Here is a 16,930-nt window from a genome sequence, read left to right as displayed (position 1 = left end):
ATGAGTTTGTAACGTTCCTAATAATGGAACTTCATCATAAAATTCTAATTATTTTCTTTTTAACCAGGTACTGAACCTATAATGTCTTTAAAGAAAATCCCATAATTTATTACATACGGTAAGGTTGCTTCTTAGAGAGCCAGAGTTTTTCTCACTAGCTCAGAGACATGGAAATTTAGCATATACCTCCCTCTGAGCATTCCTGCTAGACTGTCTGCCCCATAATATCAAGGTTTTAAATAGTTAAGCAGTACATATATGGATCTCAGTCTGCGAATGTATTTTTCCAGCTATATTTAAATCATGCAGTCAGGGTTGTTTGAGACTGAGAGGACCCATTAGGTCATCCAGTTTATTTCCCTGCCAAATACACTCTTGGTTCCCTGATGCCTTTGCTAGTGCTACAGCTAGCCTCAAATAACACTGAACATAGGGTTTTCACTACTTCTGTTGAGAAACAGTGCTGTCAAAATGCACAGTTCACAGACAGCTTGCTTGGATATGTTGTCTTGCTCTTTGCATTCCAATCACGTACAAACATTACCTCTCTTTGCTTTCAAGTCCTGCTTGTGGCCTACCCTCATGCCCTCTGTCACCTATCCTAAAACTGCCAAGGTGTCTGCTCCAGTCTTTACTGATGTAAAAGGATTTTGGGACGATTGTGTGTGTTTCATTTTCAGGTGGAGATTGCTCAGGGTGGTGGCCAAGAGAGCCTTTCCCTTAGCTCTGACATGGGGTGTGTGCCATCATAGCCAAACATCTGCTTTGTCCCTCTCCTGCTTGTCCGTACTTGTTGTAGTTGCATGTGGCCCTGTCAACTCAAGTGCTTTGGCCCATGTTGTCCAGCATGGTAGGGAGAAGCTCTCCCATTGGAGCAATGTCCTCCTTCAAGTCACTCTTTTATAATGGTTCTTTTGTAATGATGCTTATTAAAAAACAGAACAACAAAAATAATCGGAAAGGACTTTACACTTCAATAGCAGGACAGTTTGTGTACTGATACCACCACCTACACACTGGCCCATCTGTTTTGTTCTTTTGTGTGTTCCACTTCTGTCTGTAAGTGCTCATGATCTTCTGGGATAACAAGCTGCCTTTGTTTTACCCTGGTTGAGCTCAGTGAGACAGCCATCCATGGGAACAATTTCTACGTGCTGTTGCACTACATGCAGTTGGGGAGAATGGACTGTGACAGTTATGCTCTGGTTGTATTTATGCTAAATACACAGGAGAAGCTTTGGCAATATTAATGAGGTCAAGCAGATTAGCCTGGAAGATGCTCTAAGAAGCAAAGAGATCCATGCAGCTTTCGTCAGCACAGAGAATAAAAGCCATGAAGAAACCATCAGGTATTTTGAAGTGGGTTTATTTTTCCCCTCTTTCCTACCCTTTCCCCTGTAATTTAGAAGCATAGAGGAGCTGTGTAAAGCTGCTGCAGGAGAGGATGTGAACACTAGAGAAGAGACCACCAGGCTAGAAGTCTGAAGCGACAGATAGTGAGTTCCCCGGGGCACCCAATAAGCCCTGGAAGGGAATATGATTTAAGATGCACTCATTTCCCAGGTAATTCAAATTGCATACCTCTAGGCCTGTGTTTGGTGGACAGGCAGCTAAAACCAGGATTCAAAGCCTTTCCTCACAGATTATATAGACAAAGGGCACTCTAGTGCCCCATTCCAGCCACTCAAGTGTCTGGAAGATACAAATTGCAGTGGTTAATGCTGCGGCATTTTAGTCACTTGCTGTAGGTTGCTGAGGGGATTCTGTGGAAAAAGAACTAAAACCCAGCTCTCACTGTATTTAAATGTGTGATGTAGCCACCACACCATCCTTGCTAGGAAACTTGCAGTTGGTTTCTGTTACTCTGCATTGTGCATTTCTCCACAGGGGGCTGGCCATGGGAATGAGAAGCAGCTTGCACAGTGCGGAGAGATGATTATGATGGTATTATTTTTAAAGACTGATCTTGTATGCCTTTCAGAATGTTTCTAGAAGCTGGGAAACATGTCCTCGTCGAGTATCCCATGGCTTTGTCTGCTAAGGCGGCCCATGAGCTCTGTGAGATGGCTGAGCAGAAAGGTAATGCATTTGTTCTCAAGGGTGTAAACAGAATTACCTGTTGGGTAGCACCAAAGCCATCAAACTCACAGGGTTCCAGCCTGCTTGTAGTCATGGCATAGAAGGGAGTATGCCTGTCTCATAAATGTGTCAATCTAGGATTTAAGTCATGTGTCAATGGAAAGATAAACACACAGATGTCATTGCAAAGAGTAAGGTACGTTTGCCCTCACAAAAGCACTAGTCTCTGCTTGTGACAGTAAGAATGCAGTTAGAGAAGGAAACTTCTGTCACACTGGTAGTAAAGCACTTAATTAGTGTAGCCATTGGACTTGTGCCCTTTGCTGTCCTCTCTCCCTGAAAATAAACTGGAAATAGCTCCCCTAGCTTCTAGTATTTGTAATGTGCTGGTCACACACAGCTGCTCATGCTATAGTAAGCCAGCAAGACATCCCTGTCTGAAAGACAAAATCTCTTTATTTGTGGAAAGTGTGTGGTCGCATTCCTGTGGTGCCAAGGGTCAGGAGCTGGCAGTTCAGCTGAGACCAGTGGGCATGTATGGGGCTGCATGGAAAAGAACAGTGCTGGGCAGGAGCACAGTGCAAACCCTTTGGACAAGCTGCACTATTTACACCACTACTTCTTAAAAATTTCCTTTGTGACATTTGTCCTAAAACACCGGAGGTACAGGATTTCTGCTTTGCTGTTTCCATGTGCCGTCACCACTTAAGTGCCTTCTTGCTCGCCAAATAGCTTCCCATTGAGCAGAATTTATGCCTTTTCTCTTGAAGCAGCAGCAGTTACTGTCAGCAGCCTAAATTGACTCGCTTGGAAACCTTCCAGAAACACACATACTGAATGAGGGCCACATTCAGTGTGTGTCAGATAGCCTCTATTGCAAAGTAGTCAGATTAATTGCAGTGGAGGGAGGTTATCTTTAACATATTGTTACGATCTGGATCTGAGTATTATTGTTTTATTACTCCCTCCTTTTTTTTCCTCGCAGGTTAGTAGGAAAGAAATGCAGAACAAGGAAATGTGAGGGGAAAGAGGCCAAGAATTAATCTGTCTTCTACTTTGAAGACTCATGTTTCAGCTTTAGTTGGGTATTGGGTTTCATTACAGAGTTTCTGTTAAACATAGTGTCTACTGTTCCTGTAGTCTCTGTATTTGTTGTCTCCTGAAAAATCCTTAATCTAGATTGATGTCTCAGAGCAGGGCCCGTGTTTGATTTTCTTTCTGACATCATTTTGCCAGCCACGGACAAGAACATTTATAAGTGAGTTCCCACGGGTGGCTGGTGAAGCCTTTATTGCTTAGACGTGCCTTTGATTCACTCAGAAAGCTTTTATTTAGTCTGTCCTGATTTTTGGTGGGTTTTTTTGTTTGTTTGTTTGTTTTGTTCTTAATGGCAGATAAAGTACTCCATGTGGAGCACATTGAACTTCTGACTGAAGAGTACAAGCAGCTGAAAAAAGAGGTGGCTGGGAAAGACCTGGTGAAGGGAACATTGCATTTCACAGGTCAGTACCTGTGAGGGAATTGAAGTCCAGCTGGATTTGTCTTACTGCTCCACAGGGTCGCCAGTCCTTCTAGGCTTTTTTCAGTCCTTTTAAATGAGAGTCTGCCTATGACTGACTAGAGACACAGGTATCAGTTCTGGATATTTCCATGAAATTGCAGAACTGTCTGGAAAGCGCCTTTGCCTTAACAGTTGTCTTCTATGGACTGTTGCTTTTCTAATCTTTTTGCTTTTTGGTGAATAAGGCAAGCCCATGCCTTGTTGTATGGAGGAGAGAGCACTTCTTCATCCCTTCTGTGCTTTGGTGGTAGTGTCGACCATTTCTCATTCATGTTGGTCTCAGACAAGAGAATGAGGAAGTGTCCCAATTTCTAGTGGGGACTTCGTTTTCACTACTGTGTTTGGCCCTGGGAAAGCTGGGAGAGGCTTTCAAGGTATTGTTTTCTCCCTACTTTATGCCCTTGTTAAATCTAACAGTTGAATACAACGTCCTGTTTTCAACATATCCTGAAAGGTTTGTTGTATATGCACTTTGTGTAGCCTTGTCTCATAGCTTACGAACTGATTTCAAGGTTGACCGTGTTTGTTGACTTTCCTGCTCAGTCCATCCACTCATGGCCTTTCTACACGCTGGTCTCTAAGCCTGCAATGCTGCAATTTCTTCATCCTTTCCTGTGAAAAGGGCATTATTCTCTTTCCCGTTTCTCAGGCTTTCTGTTGCTGTGTTGCCAGGTAGCGTGCTCGATGAAAACAAAACAGGATTCCCAGCTTTCAGTGGAATTGCTCGACTGACTTGGCTGATTGACCTCTTTGGAGACCTCACTGTTACCTCTGCCACCAGAGAAAAGCAGAAGGATAAGAATTATTCCAGAATGACTGTTCACTTTCAGACTGCAAACAAGAAGTAAGTAAATGGGCATGGCAGCAGGTGAGCCGGGCTCCTGCAGGTATCATCTGCAGGAGATCTGCATCCTCTTGTGGAAACAGATTGGCTGGGTGCTGCCATGAAAGTATACAAGAGAAACAGACCTGAAAGTGCCTGAAAGTTAGGCATCAGACATTCTAGCTGTAAAGCTAACCTTTCTTTCAATGTTGAAGAAATCTGACTGTTTGAAAAGGTGGTGTTCTGGTTATAATACTTAGCTTATAGCACTATAATGCCTGTGCTAGTGGGTAGTGCTAGTTGGAAGTTAAGAGAAAAATTATACATTTTGAGCAGAGGTATGATAAACTACTGAAATGCCAACATGCCAAGTTCGCTCTTGACTAATGCCTAATCTGCAGTCCTGAAGTTTCCTTGATTTTTCCTGAGTAGGACAACAATCTATTTCCCATTTCTTGTCTTTTTGCTTTTGTTGGCATGAGTGAGAATCCAGCAGCCAGGATTACTTGTCACTTTTTCCAGTCATTGTGCTATGACTTTCTTGCAGAAAACTCTTTTGATGATGCATCCTATAATAATGTTTGACATCCCTTTTGTATGATAACAATAGCCTTGCTATCAAATAGTATGTTTTTAATGCTATAAAATAGTGTATTTTTAAATACTATGTGACCATGAAGTGAGTCACCAATGTTTTATACTGCGTATTGAGTACTCAATCCACAAACTCAAAGTTTGGTGGTGTAGTATTTTGCTGGAAACTCTCAGGTTTGGTCATTCTGGGCCATCTGTACGAAAGTCATATTCTTCAGATAGGTTGAAGTTACTTATGATGACAGTTTACTGCATGCTATAGATGCAACTTGATAACTGACATTAAAAGGTATAGAGAAGTTCCCCAAGGTCTATACATTTCCTCGGAGGTAGGAATAGTGATGGAACAGTTTGTTCCTTTCCCTTCCCTTCTGTTTTCCTGTTTTTCCATATAGCATGCTGTGCCTTTGAGACAGATGACCTCTTCATAGACATATGACAAAAGGCATATGAGAAGACTAGGGAGAGCAAGGAAAAATAAGGCCGTATGGGAAAATATTCTGGCCTGTCTGTGTAATAAATTACCCTTTTTATTGCACATATACTGCTAGAACACTTAAAACAACAAAAAACCCAAAACAAAAACCCCCAAAGCAACAAAACAAAACAATCCAAAAAAGAAGCAACCAAAACAACAAAAAAGAAAACCAACCAAACTAAATGCTTGCTTCTTTAAGAATTTTATGTAAGTTTTTAGTTAAAAATTAATAACCTGAGGGACCAGCTGTTTGGGGAGTGAACAATCAGGGCTCATTTGAACTGTTAGTTTCACCGTGGGTCTAGTTAAGCATTTTATCAGCCAGTCCTACAAAGCCCACTGCAGTTTATTGTGGGATTAGCATCTTGTTTTAGCAATCTGCCTCTCTCTTTAAAGAAAACATCATTTCCAATTCCTTTTAAAATGCAGTTCTGAGAGGACAGAACGTCGTATACAAACTCTGTTTACCCTCTTAGCAATTTGCCAGTAATTAAAGTAGCTGTAAAGATCTATAGAGTGAGATTTTGAACTAATTCCAGCAGGTGGAACTAGCGGGTGGTTTAAATATTTCCCTGGCTGTCCTGTCTCCTAGTAGTCCTTAGCTGACATAAATATTTGCGAGATACAAAACCATTTCTAGATTACTGTTTCTTTTCCTGCTCTACACCACTCTACACTGATACCCACTACTGTTGGTATGGGTCAGTGTGTGTTTTGTCACCATGAGCATTTTAATGACCCCGGGGGCAGTCAGCTTTATGCCCGTGGGATAATTTACGCTGGCTGGAAAGTTACATAGCGTTCCTGTATTCTGTTCGGTGGCGGGGCCATATTTCCTGCTGACCTTCCCCCATTGACGTCAATGGAGTTACAGCAGTAGAGAATTTGGCCCACTCTCCATCAAATGAAGTTATGGCCCAGCAGTAATGGTGGCGGCGTTACAGCTCTAATTTGCCCAACCTTTATTTTGCAGAAGGATGGGACAGGTCTGCACCTTCCCTCAGAGCTCTCTCATCCTTTTTTGAAAGACACAAATGCACTAACCTTGAGAAATCAGGTTAATTCAGCCTATTTTCTACCTTGGAAAATACAGCAGGTGCAGAATGCAAGAGCCTGTGTTCTGCTTGTTAAAGCAGGGATTTGTGCAAAGGCTATAGTCTGCTTCTGCTGCACAGCCTGCACTGGCTGCTCATCTGTCTCCGGGTGGATTTTGGAGGTGCGTGTTAATGCCTGACACCCAGCTATCTGAGAGATGACCTCTGCCTCTGTTCTGTTTCCAAGAGAGTTGAGCTGACAGCCTCTCTGTGATAAAACATTGAGCAATCCAGGAAAAGCCAAACCTCCACTGGCAGCACGGCTGGTTTGGGACTGCAGTTGCTGTCCCAGGATTATGGAGCTTGGATTCAGTAAATGTCAGAAATGAATTTTTAGTGTGAGCTGGAGACAGAATGCTTTGAGCAATGTCTCTTTTGCTGTTAACTAGGGGTAGGGTCTAATTGTCTAATTCCCACTCAAGGTAAGGTAGCTCCTTTTTGATTGCATGGTAAATAAAAATTATTGGCATTCTCAAAGCATGAAAAGGAAAATGTCTTAATTTCTTTTAAACATTTTCTGAACACATAATCTGACAATAAGCATTTGAAATTATGTTTTTATTGAGATCTAAGCTTACAAAGTCTAATAAAATAGCTTCAAATTGAACATCCATAAAAAAGCATGTAATAACTGTTTTCTGCAGAAGTTGCTGCATAAAATATTAAGCTGAGCGGACCCAGAATTCTTTCAAGCATGAAACCAGCTTAATTCTTCTGCAGGTACAAAGATTGTTTGCCTCCTTTTGGCTTATTGAGCTAGCACATTCCAACTCGAGCCACTCATTATTTGAGGAAACAAGAGAATCAGAAAAGCAGAAAGCCTCTTCCAATCTCTGAGTAAAATATAGCTAGGAGAGCCCTACCAGTCAGAAATCTGGAAAGATAGAATAACCACAGAAAATCAGGATGGTTTCTTCACTGCAGATAGTGCTTGCTTTTACGAAGTTACTATAAAAGTGGTTTGGTACTGTTTGGTTAAACTTTGCTGTCTTTAACTGTCGAACATATTTTATGTGGCTTTATTCAGCTACCAAAAATGCTGGATTTGTTGCTTCTACATAACATTTCTAAATAACTAACTACATCCATAATACTTTGTACAAATCTGTAATGAAAATGGGTAAATTATTTTTGAAAAAGCAGCAGTCCTTCACTGTTTTCTGACATAAAATACAAACCTGTTTCTTAAGCTACAAAATTGCTTAAATAATGTGCAGACTTGCAGCATGCATATTTTTATAGCAAAAGAGGGATTAATTTTAGTGTAGAAGTTGTTGTTAATTATAAATTAATAAGTTTTGGTTACCAATCAAGTAAAATCCACCTCTCTTTGGGAAAATAACCAAAAATCCAATTGCAGAAGAAGATAAATCTATTACTAAACCCAGCATTTTCCTGCTCAGTGATCTAAATCAGTCATTTTAATCACTTTGATTAAATTCTGCCCTCTCTGCATGATTGTGCTTCTGGTTCAGTGGCTTCTCCAAGCTAGAGCAGAAGGAAGCACCTGCTTGAGCCTGATCATCTGTGTGCGTGTGCACTAGATCACCCCAGGGAGGTGACCCTGCATTGACACTGCCTGGTTTGGATCATATCATGGTCTCTTCACTATTGCATGGTGGAGATCTTTGTCTATGGCTGCCCAGTGGTTTCTTCATACCCATCTACCTGAGATAAAGCAGCTTTGAATAACAGTGGTCTGAACCCTCTGTAGGTGTTTGCTATCATAAGCATAGAACCAGCTCTGTTGAGTTGGAGCAAACCCCAGCTTGCTCAACAGCCTGCCTCTGACCGAGGTCAACATCCAGCACCTCAGGGAAGGAGGATGAGGACACAGAAAACACCAAGTGATGTGGGCCTCAAGCACCCTTCTGGCCTGCAGTGACACATAGCCTTGGGACTTCCTGAAATACAAGGTGTCTTTGCATTTATTATCCTCTGAGGATTTTCCCCTGTGCGCTTTGCAGGCTGTGATTTGGTCTCTTCTTCTTTTTCTCCAGTGGTTTTATTCTATTCAGTCAGGTTCATCTGGCCATGCTTAATTTGTGAAGAATAATTGACACAAGGATGTGAATGTAAAAACTGGGTCCTAAAGCATAAAAAATGAGGTGCAGAATCATTAAGCTGAGTGCTCTGCAAAATGTATTCAGGGTAGATTGACAAGGACTTTCTTTTTAGATCTAATGATATTGAAGATTTAATGGGCAGTACTTGAAGACAGAGTTTATTCTTCTATGCTATTGATGCCCTCATAATTTGTGAGTGGCAGAACTAAAATGGGCCGTAAAGGACTGTGGAAGGGCCATCAATAATCAAATAAGAAAAATAATGTGCAGCCTCTAAACACAGGCAGTAGTGAGTGCTGATGAATGAGTCGCAGAAGGGTAATGGTGTGTTTTAGGCAGTTGACAAAAGAGCAGGAAGGGAGGATCGTGGCTGTGGCTTGTGTTGAGGACCATTCCTCAAAGCCTCTGTAAGCATTTGCAGTTTAAGACCCCTGAAATGATGCAGCATGTCCCATGGCTCCTCTCTCCACAGCCAAACTGGGAAGTTGGGGAGGAAAGTGCTAGGACCTGTGAGCTATGCCAGTCAATAGCCAACACCACCAATGCTAGGCCTGGAGATTGTGTCTCTCACGTTGGCTTAAGACAGGACTTTAATTAAGACCTAGTTGAGAGACAGTGTAGCTGAAACAGGCAAAATTGACGTCTTGTGGCATAATCTCTAGTATCAACTTGGTGCTCCCAGTGAAGAGAAAGAAATGTATTTGAAAAGCTTGGAGAGTATGGACGCTGGTGTCTGCATGGGTGAACTTGCCATCTGTTCAGCTCATTGTAAAGGGGTGGTATTCAGCTTGCACGGAAGCGCCTGGTTCACCTGGTTTTGTTCTTGCTGGAGGAATATCTAGAGACTGAGGGCCTTGTGAATTTAGCTGTGATTGAATCGCACACAAAATATTTGGATGTTTAGCTGCACTTTTCATCCAAGTCCACAAACAAAGAGATTAAATTTCGCTCATCCCTGTGAGATGGCTAGACATCGCTGGCTTCACTTTGTGCAAAGAGACATCAAAGCTGGAGGGAGCTCAGACAGTGTGCTGAAAGTCATGGCATGAAGCAGTGGCATAGTTAAGACTATTACCTGGTATTCAACTCTGCAGTGACTAGGCACGTTGGTCAAAAAATGTTACCTTGAATATGCAGTGATTGAAATGGTGCATTTATTAGGGCATTTTCTGCAAATGCTGACAAAAAAGCATCAACTAGAACCGTTGATTTCCACTTCTTCGTAAATACTCTTCCTTTTTCTTTGCTCCTCCACACTAGACCTCTGACTTGGATTGAAGAAAGGGGACCAGGGATGAGACGTGAAAAGAAAATCAACTTCTGTTTCACAAGTGGTTGCCTGGAGAACTTCCCTCAAGCCCCGAGGTCTGCTGTGGGCCTTTTCATGCAGGATCAGAACCTTTTTGCCAAAAAACTGCTGGGCCAGGTATCCAAGGAAGAGCTGGCTGCTGAGAAATGGCGAATTTTGCGGTGCCTTGACCTTGCCGAGGAGATCCAACAGCACTGTGAACAGCCAGAGAAAATATGTTCTTGAGGCTGCTCTTAGGGAAGGAGGAACATGGCAGATGGGAAAGCTGTAGGGCTAGAGCTCACTGTTGCCATCAAGCAGTTGCTATTTCTGTTTCATTACCTTCTTTTTGCCTAGCTGTGATTCCTGGGCTCTCTTGGTGGGCTGGAGAGTCTGGGCTATACCCTGTGCCTTCTGGTTTGCACCAACACGAAGCGACATTACCTTGCTCCAGTGCATTGCCGTCCTTCCAGGCAGGTAGGAACTTAGCAGCAACAAGCTTTCCTGTGACTCAGCTGGAAATGTCCCTGAGAGCAGATACTGGAGGACTGCAAACACTAGGTATGATTTTCCCTCCTAGGTTCTCCTCCTTCCCCCCCTGCTCCATATGTCTTAAAATGAGGTATGTCTCATTTAGTAGTATTTGTGTAGTATTACCTAGAAAGAAATATTAGCTAGAATGATGTTTTAGGTGAGTTTTCCACCTCTTTACCTGATCTGCAGAATTTGGGCCACCACAATCCTGACCTTTTCTTCCAGATACCCCGAATTATTCTGTGTGTTTGCTCTAGTTAGTTGTTGTGCCTGTTCAGGGGTTTTTGTTGGTGTTTTTGTTGTTTGGTTTTGTTTTGGTTTTCTTTCACATTGGAAATCATCTACCTTCAAATAGAATCAAACCAGAATAGAAGAAATATCTTGTCTCTTGATAGATGCCATGTTGAGTTCACTCAGTTTCCGTGGTGCCCTGTGCCAACATAGAAATCTTTTCCCAGCAGAAATTAGAACAGTGCAGAAATGAGAACAGTACATTAAACTAATGCATCACATGGCTGCTTTCTACTGAATTTAAATACTTTTCTGGAAACAGCATATTATTGTCCTTCATTTGTGTTCTGTATCCAATTCAGCATGTAAACGGATGACTGCAAAAAATAATATACATCCAACTTTTAAGAAAAAAATAACTAGTGCGCTCCTGGAAACAGTGAAATTCATTAGAAATAGTGATAAAATGAGACTAAAACCATAGAAAATGGAGTGATTTGCAAATATAGCCATGCAGTTATGTTGTGCTTTAACCCCAGCTGGCAACTAAGCCCCACACAGCCATTTGCACTCTCCCCTGGTAGGAGGGAGGAGAGAATCAGAAGGGTAAAAGTGAGAAAACTTGTGGGTTTACATGAAGACAGTTTAATAAGCAAAGCAAAAGCTGTGCATGCCAGCAAAGCAAAACAAGGGATTGATTCACCCCTTCCCATGGTCAGGCAGGTGCTCAGCCATCTCCAGGAGAGCAGGGCTTCGTCATGCGTAACATTTGCTCAGGAAGATAAAACGCCATCACTCCAGACGTCCACCTCTTTCTTCTTCTTCCCCCACCTTTTATTGCTGAGCGTGACATCTTATGGTCTGGGACATCCCTTGGGTCAGTTGGGATCAGCTCTCCTGGCTGTGTGCCCTCCCAACTCCTTGTGTACCCCAGCTCACTCACTGGTGGGGTGCGTGAGAAGCAGAAAAGGCCTCGGCTGTGTGTAAGTGCTGCTCAGCAATAACAAAAACATCCTTGGGTTATCAGCACTGTTTCCAGCACAAATCCAAAACACAGTTCCGTACCAGCTACTAGGAAGAAAATTACCTCAGTCAAACCCAGGACAGGTTATGGTGTATGACACCTGTGGAACATTTTAAAGTAGTCCCAAGGTCACATATGAAGACATTATCACTTCCCTAAAGAGGCATTTTAGTTTTAGGAGAAGCCTAAACAGTGCACAAAACTATTAACAGTTCCTTTGTTTGCCTTTTACTTTCTAATTACAACATCTGTTGGTGCTATATTAATATAGCAGCATACTTCAGCCTGTGTAGTTGTTCTTTCAAGCACAGAACCACCATTTCTCTTTCATGTGATCACTTGGGCAATTTTTAAATTAGGGCACATAAATGTTGTGAATGTCTACAGAATTACAGCCAGTCAATATTGATGGGAAAAAAGTTTTCCTTTGGGTAAATCGTGTTCATTCGGAAGTTGGGCACAGTTCAGTTACTTGGAAACAGGGAAGGAAAGGCTCTGTATTTTTTTCCCCAATCAGTCAGATTTAGGAGCAATTGGAACTTGGTATGTGAATGGATTCAGCATGTGAAATTTGTTTAAAGCTACTCCTTTGTTAAAATCAGTGAAAACCCTCCTGCTGACTTCAATGGATTGAAATATATGGTTTGGCAGCAGATCTGTGCAGGCAGATCATGCACTTGCCCACCTTACCAAGCATTCACAGGGACTTCTTCACCAATATGATGGACATTGCCTGGGTAGATCTGATGCTGTATGAAGGGGAAAAAAAGTGGGTTTTTGGTAAAATGCAAATGGACTGTCTGGGATTGAAATGAAATTAGTTATCTGCTGTGTGTATTTATCTGCTATGTATGACAGCACAAGGAGACCAGTTTCTTGATAAACTCTTCAGCTGTGAATATGGGGTGAATACCACTTGTTTATGCACTAATTCACAACAGGTAGCTAGGGAGGGAGGGCAAAAGGAAGAGACTTACACTCCCTGTCTATAGGCATCAAAATTAGCCACGATGTTTCCCTGGGTGCAGTCTGCATTGGTGGCAAGAGCAGTATTCCTCTAAGGAATGAAGAATAAATTCACGGGAGCTCTGTAGAGCAGCAATATAACACTGTGCAGTGAATCACTCTCTGGAGAAGCTTGTTTCTATAGAGAGTGCCTGGGGAAATTAGCTGGTTAATTTGAGCTAGGGAAGGCAGATGTCTAGAGCTGTATAGCCCCCGCTCTCCTCCACCCCCCTCCCCTTCCTCCCAGCTAACCTGCTTGCATACTGCTCTCTGCCCTGCTCCTGGGAGCCTGCAGCATTCAAATGGCTTTTCCTTCAGGCCTTTGAGTTTGCTGAGGTGCTGTCGTGGTTTGCATACAAGAGCTACTGGACGTCAAGCTTCAAATGTACATATTGTTTAACCAGATGTTGAACTCGCCAATAAAATATTGGAGCTCTTAATCATTCCTTTTAGTTCCCATTGTCTTTCGTTAGCAGTTCCTATTGCCTGTGCTGAAAGTGGTTCTGTCCCAACTGTTTTTCCCCCCCTGCCTTTTTCACTCCTCAAGCCCTGTGAAATCCTGCCAGCAACTACAGGCTGTGATCCTGTCCTAGAGCCCTCAGCTGTCTCCCTCTCCTGTTTCAAAGTTTTGAATACAAGTGTGGTGGCATTTGTGACCTTATCTCAACTCGTGAGCCCTCCCACAAAATTCCTGCCCTTCCGGTCTGGTCTGACTCCTTCCCAGGAGTACCGGCAAGTCTAAATCTCGGCTGTATGCTTCCAGTTTCCCAGCTGGTGTATTTGAGCAACCTTTTTGAACCTGCCAAGTAGAATCTGAAACAGGTATTGAAATGGGTTTTCTTGTGGTTTTAATAAACTGCTTTATCATAGAACAAATACTATCAGAAGCATTTTTCAGATAGTATTTGGGATGGCCTGAACCCAGCCAGTTTTAGAGATGCAGAGGAATGAAAGGTAAGTATAAGGTGTGACATGGGCAGGTTAGTATATCATATTCTTTGGAGATAGCTGCTTTTCTGCTGGAAATCACCCTACTCCTGTGGGATGCTGTAGGAAGTCCATTGCAGTACACTCGATCAACTCTGCCTGATGCTACAGAGTTGTTACAGAAAGTGCTGTAATGCAAAATGCTCCTGCGTGAAGAAGGGATGCTCGGTTTGCTGAAGATTGGCAGATGACAGGCATTGAGTCACTAACTGCAACGTGCTAGCCGAAACCTGGAAGAGGTGGTTTGGTCCAAAGGCCTTTTGAGGGGGCTAGAAATCAGGGGAATGGAACATTTCCAAGGAGCAAAGAAACTAGCTGTTGGCATGAGGACTTGCAAAGCTGTGTGGGAAGCTCTAGCTGAGAGGGAAGGAGGTGGATGTGATTTACCTGAAAGCATGTTCTGTGGGGGCTGGGAATGGAGTCTAATTTAACTGTGTGATTACTCAGGACTGTCAGGATCAGTATGGGAACATGGGAGGTGGGATAAGGGGAAAGGTGAAGAGAACCAGGGGATGCCACAGGAGCTGCTTGAATTGACATTATTGATGGAGAGGATGTCATTGGAGACCCCAGTGCTGGTTAGGAAGGCACAGAAGAACGCTCTGTTTCACCAGTGATGGCACCTTTCTTGTGCCATCACATCTTGTGCCAACGCAGGGACACATTCCAGTTTTCCAGTCAAGCATTCCCATGCGCTGGCTGTCAGCAAGTCCGGATGCCTTGCACAGAACCTCCCCAGCTCTACAGCTTTTCCTCTGGAGGCGGAAACACACCAGCCCCCAGTACCTCGCTGTGGGATTCAGGGAAACAGGGAATCACATGAGGGGATCACCCAAGCCAAGCAAAAGCAGGAAGCATGGGGAATATTTTGTCTTGTTTTGGAAATTATTAATACACACTTTTAGATATATACATGACTATATATTGACATGACTATGTATATATATACATGACTATGGATTTAATTATGACTAAAGACATATTTCCTCTTAACAATACATTTCCACTCTGCAAAATAACTGTAGCATCAAGGATTTCTAAGTTTCCTGCCTTTCTGCTTCTCTGAGATCAAGTCTGCTTCTTTCATTCAGTCTTCTGCCTCTTTTCACACCTTATGCTGAGTGTTTCCCTCCTGGCCCATCACTGCCAGACATCACCCCATGGATTGCATCCAGCTGTGCCCTAACATGGGCCAGCTGTGCCAGAGACCCCTTTTCCTGCACAGGCCCAGTAAATAGGAGAGGGTTTGGGAGATGAAGGAAATGTTCATCACCTCTTCAGTCTGTCCAGCCCAGCAGAGGCAACGCTTGGGTGCTTTTCTCTGAATCCTTATTGCGGAATCCTTGGTGAGGAGTGTTTCTTGTGCCAAAGCTATGCTGAAGGGAAAGGCAGCACATCACCAAGCTGCCTCAGTGCCCTTGTTTACCAACAGCAAGACCCTTTCTTCCAAACCTAAGAAAACCAATGCATGAGGTGAGGTGAGGAGATGAGGTGAAGACATGGTGAGAGATGGGGGATTTTTTTGTTAGCTTTCGTTTTCTTTTCTCTCTCCTTGTTCTTTCTTTGTTTCTCTTGCAGACCCAGCACAGAAAGCAAGTCCTTTGGGACCTGTGAGAAAGATGTTTCCTCTCTAGAGCTGAGCTGGCCAGTGCTATGAATACCTTCCAGATGTTTTGTCAGGGGATGTGTTAGAGGGAGGAGTGGTGCTGGCTTACCTGTAGTTCCTCATACTTGTGGTTTTGAGTTGGGTGAAAAAAAGAAGCCTCAGCTGTAATTATCTGCTGTGGGAGGAGTCCCACAGTTTTGAAGCAAGACTTAGTGCAGAGGCTCAAATGAGGATCTTTGGGATGTTTATTTATGAGCACAGTTTTCCTGAGAAGGGGTGGCAGAAGGACACGGAAAACTGGAGAATCACCTAAGTGGAATAAGAAGAAAACAAAACAAAGGAAGAGAAGAATTACAGCTATAAACAATATATCTGAGTGCAACAGCAACTTGGATGTAATTTTTCTCCAAAGAGATGTTTCTGACTTCAAACACTGTTCTAATTGTGAACTCTGGCACTCAGGTGGGTGTCTGTGGGAAAGCTGGTTTTGAAAATAGAAGTCCAAAAAGATGTTATATTTATTCCTAAATCTCAAGGTTGTTTTGTTTCTTTTTTTAACAAAACCCCCTTCAACACGCAAAAAAACCCATAACAGAGTTCACATTTACAGTATTACTTGAAATACAAGCCTGCCATTGATTTCACTCTCAGAGAGGCTGCAGTTTGCTGTGTTTTGCAAGAAGGTTCAGCTAGGACAAGGATTAGTTTGATTATCTTTATTTATTAATGCTTATTTCTGACACAGCGAAAAACTCTGTTATTCTTGGAGGGAAGAGAAGGGGCAGAATGGATGCCTCTTCCTCCTGTGGGAAAAAGAAGGACCTCTGAAAATTAGCAGTTTCCAAACTGGGAGCTGGCTCTTCTCCCCAGGGAGGTACTCCTTCATCAGCATTGGTACCCTGAATCAGAGAAACTGGAAGAGCTTGTGGCTGGGAAAAGGGAGCAGCATGATGGGGACCAAGGGAAGATGCAGCCTCCAGCAGCAGAGATTTGAGTAGAATTAATTTCCCCTTGAAACATGGTCCTTGTGACTGATATCACTGGCATATCACCAGAAATCATTAGCAAGAAGAGCGCTGTTCAAAGCTAGGTAAACCTAGATGGTGCCAAGTTATTTTTCTTGGGTTGAGATATGTGTCCAGTGTTACTAAATCCTTCTTGCCTCCTGAGCTGTACTATTTTGGCCTTAGGCAAAGTTGGAATTGAGGTATGGTAGCCCTGCTTCCCACCCGCTGCCTTAATTTGAGTTTACTATATTGACCTTATTGGGAATGCAGACTGATCTTCCACAGACTGATCTTCCATCCTCAGAGACACAGTTATAGTTCATCTTGACCCTGATTGACTATAAAAGTGGCATCTCAAACCTCCAGGCAACACAAGGATATAAAGGATTGGCAAATTCAATTTGTTGCATTTGTTGAATTATAAGAAAATTCTTCTTGCAGTGCAGCAAGCTTCCCCTGCAGTATATGTAGGTCTGAAATTATTGATCCTATTTCAACTTATATGCAAATCCAAAAATCATCCTGGGTTTTGACCAGTAATTGCTAGTGTTAA

General features: G+C 42.8%; 1 protein-coding gene across 6 annotated transcripts in view; it reads left to right on the top strand.

The window, feature by feature from the left end:
* Positions 1-13,750, top strand: part of BLVRA (biliverdin reductase A) — a 54,211-nt gene extending 40,461 nt beyond the window's left edge. For 4 of the 6 annotated variants that reach the window (XM_030479851.1, XM_030479842.1, XM_030479858.1 and 1 more), the window contains 5 exons: positions 1,230-1,349; positions 1,982-2,079; positions 3,474-3,581; positions 4,313-4,484; positions 9,956-12,974. In XM_030479851.1, the coding sequence (XP_030335711.1) occupies positions 1,230-1,349; positions 1,982-2,079; positions 3,474-3,581; positions 4,313-4,484; positions 9,956-10,229 (772 nt within the window). In that variant the 3' untranslated portion in view covers positions 10,230-12,974. Of the gene's footprint in view, positions 1-1,229; positions 1,350-1,981; positions 2,080-3,473; positions 3,582-4,312; positions 4,485-9,955 lie in introns of all 6 variants that reach the window. The other 2 variants (XM_030479834.1, XM_030479867.1) reach the window with 2 other exon arrangements.
* The last annotated feature ends 3,180 nt before the right edge of the window (positions 13,751-16,930 follow it).

This window comes from Strigops habroptila, chromosome 1 (assembly GCF_004027225.2).
Source record: "Strigops habroptila isolate Jane chromosome 1, bStrHab1.2.pri, whole genome shotgun sequence".
NCBI classification, from domain to species: domain Eukaryota; kingdom Metazoa; phylum Chordata; class Aves; order Psittaciformes; family Psittacidae; genus Strigops; species Strigops habroptila.
Note: the sequence above shows the minus strand (reverse complement) of the source record. Positions and strands in the feature narration are given on the sequence as shown.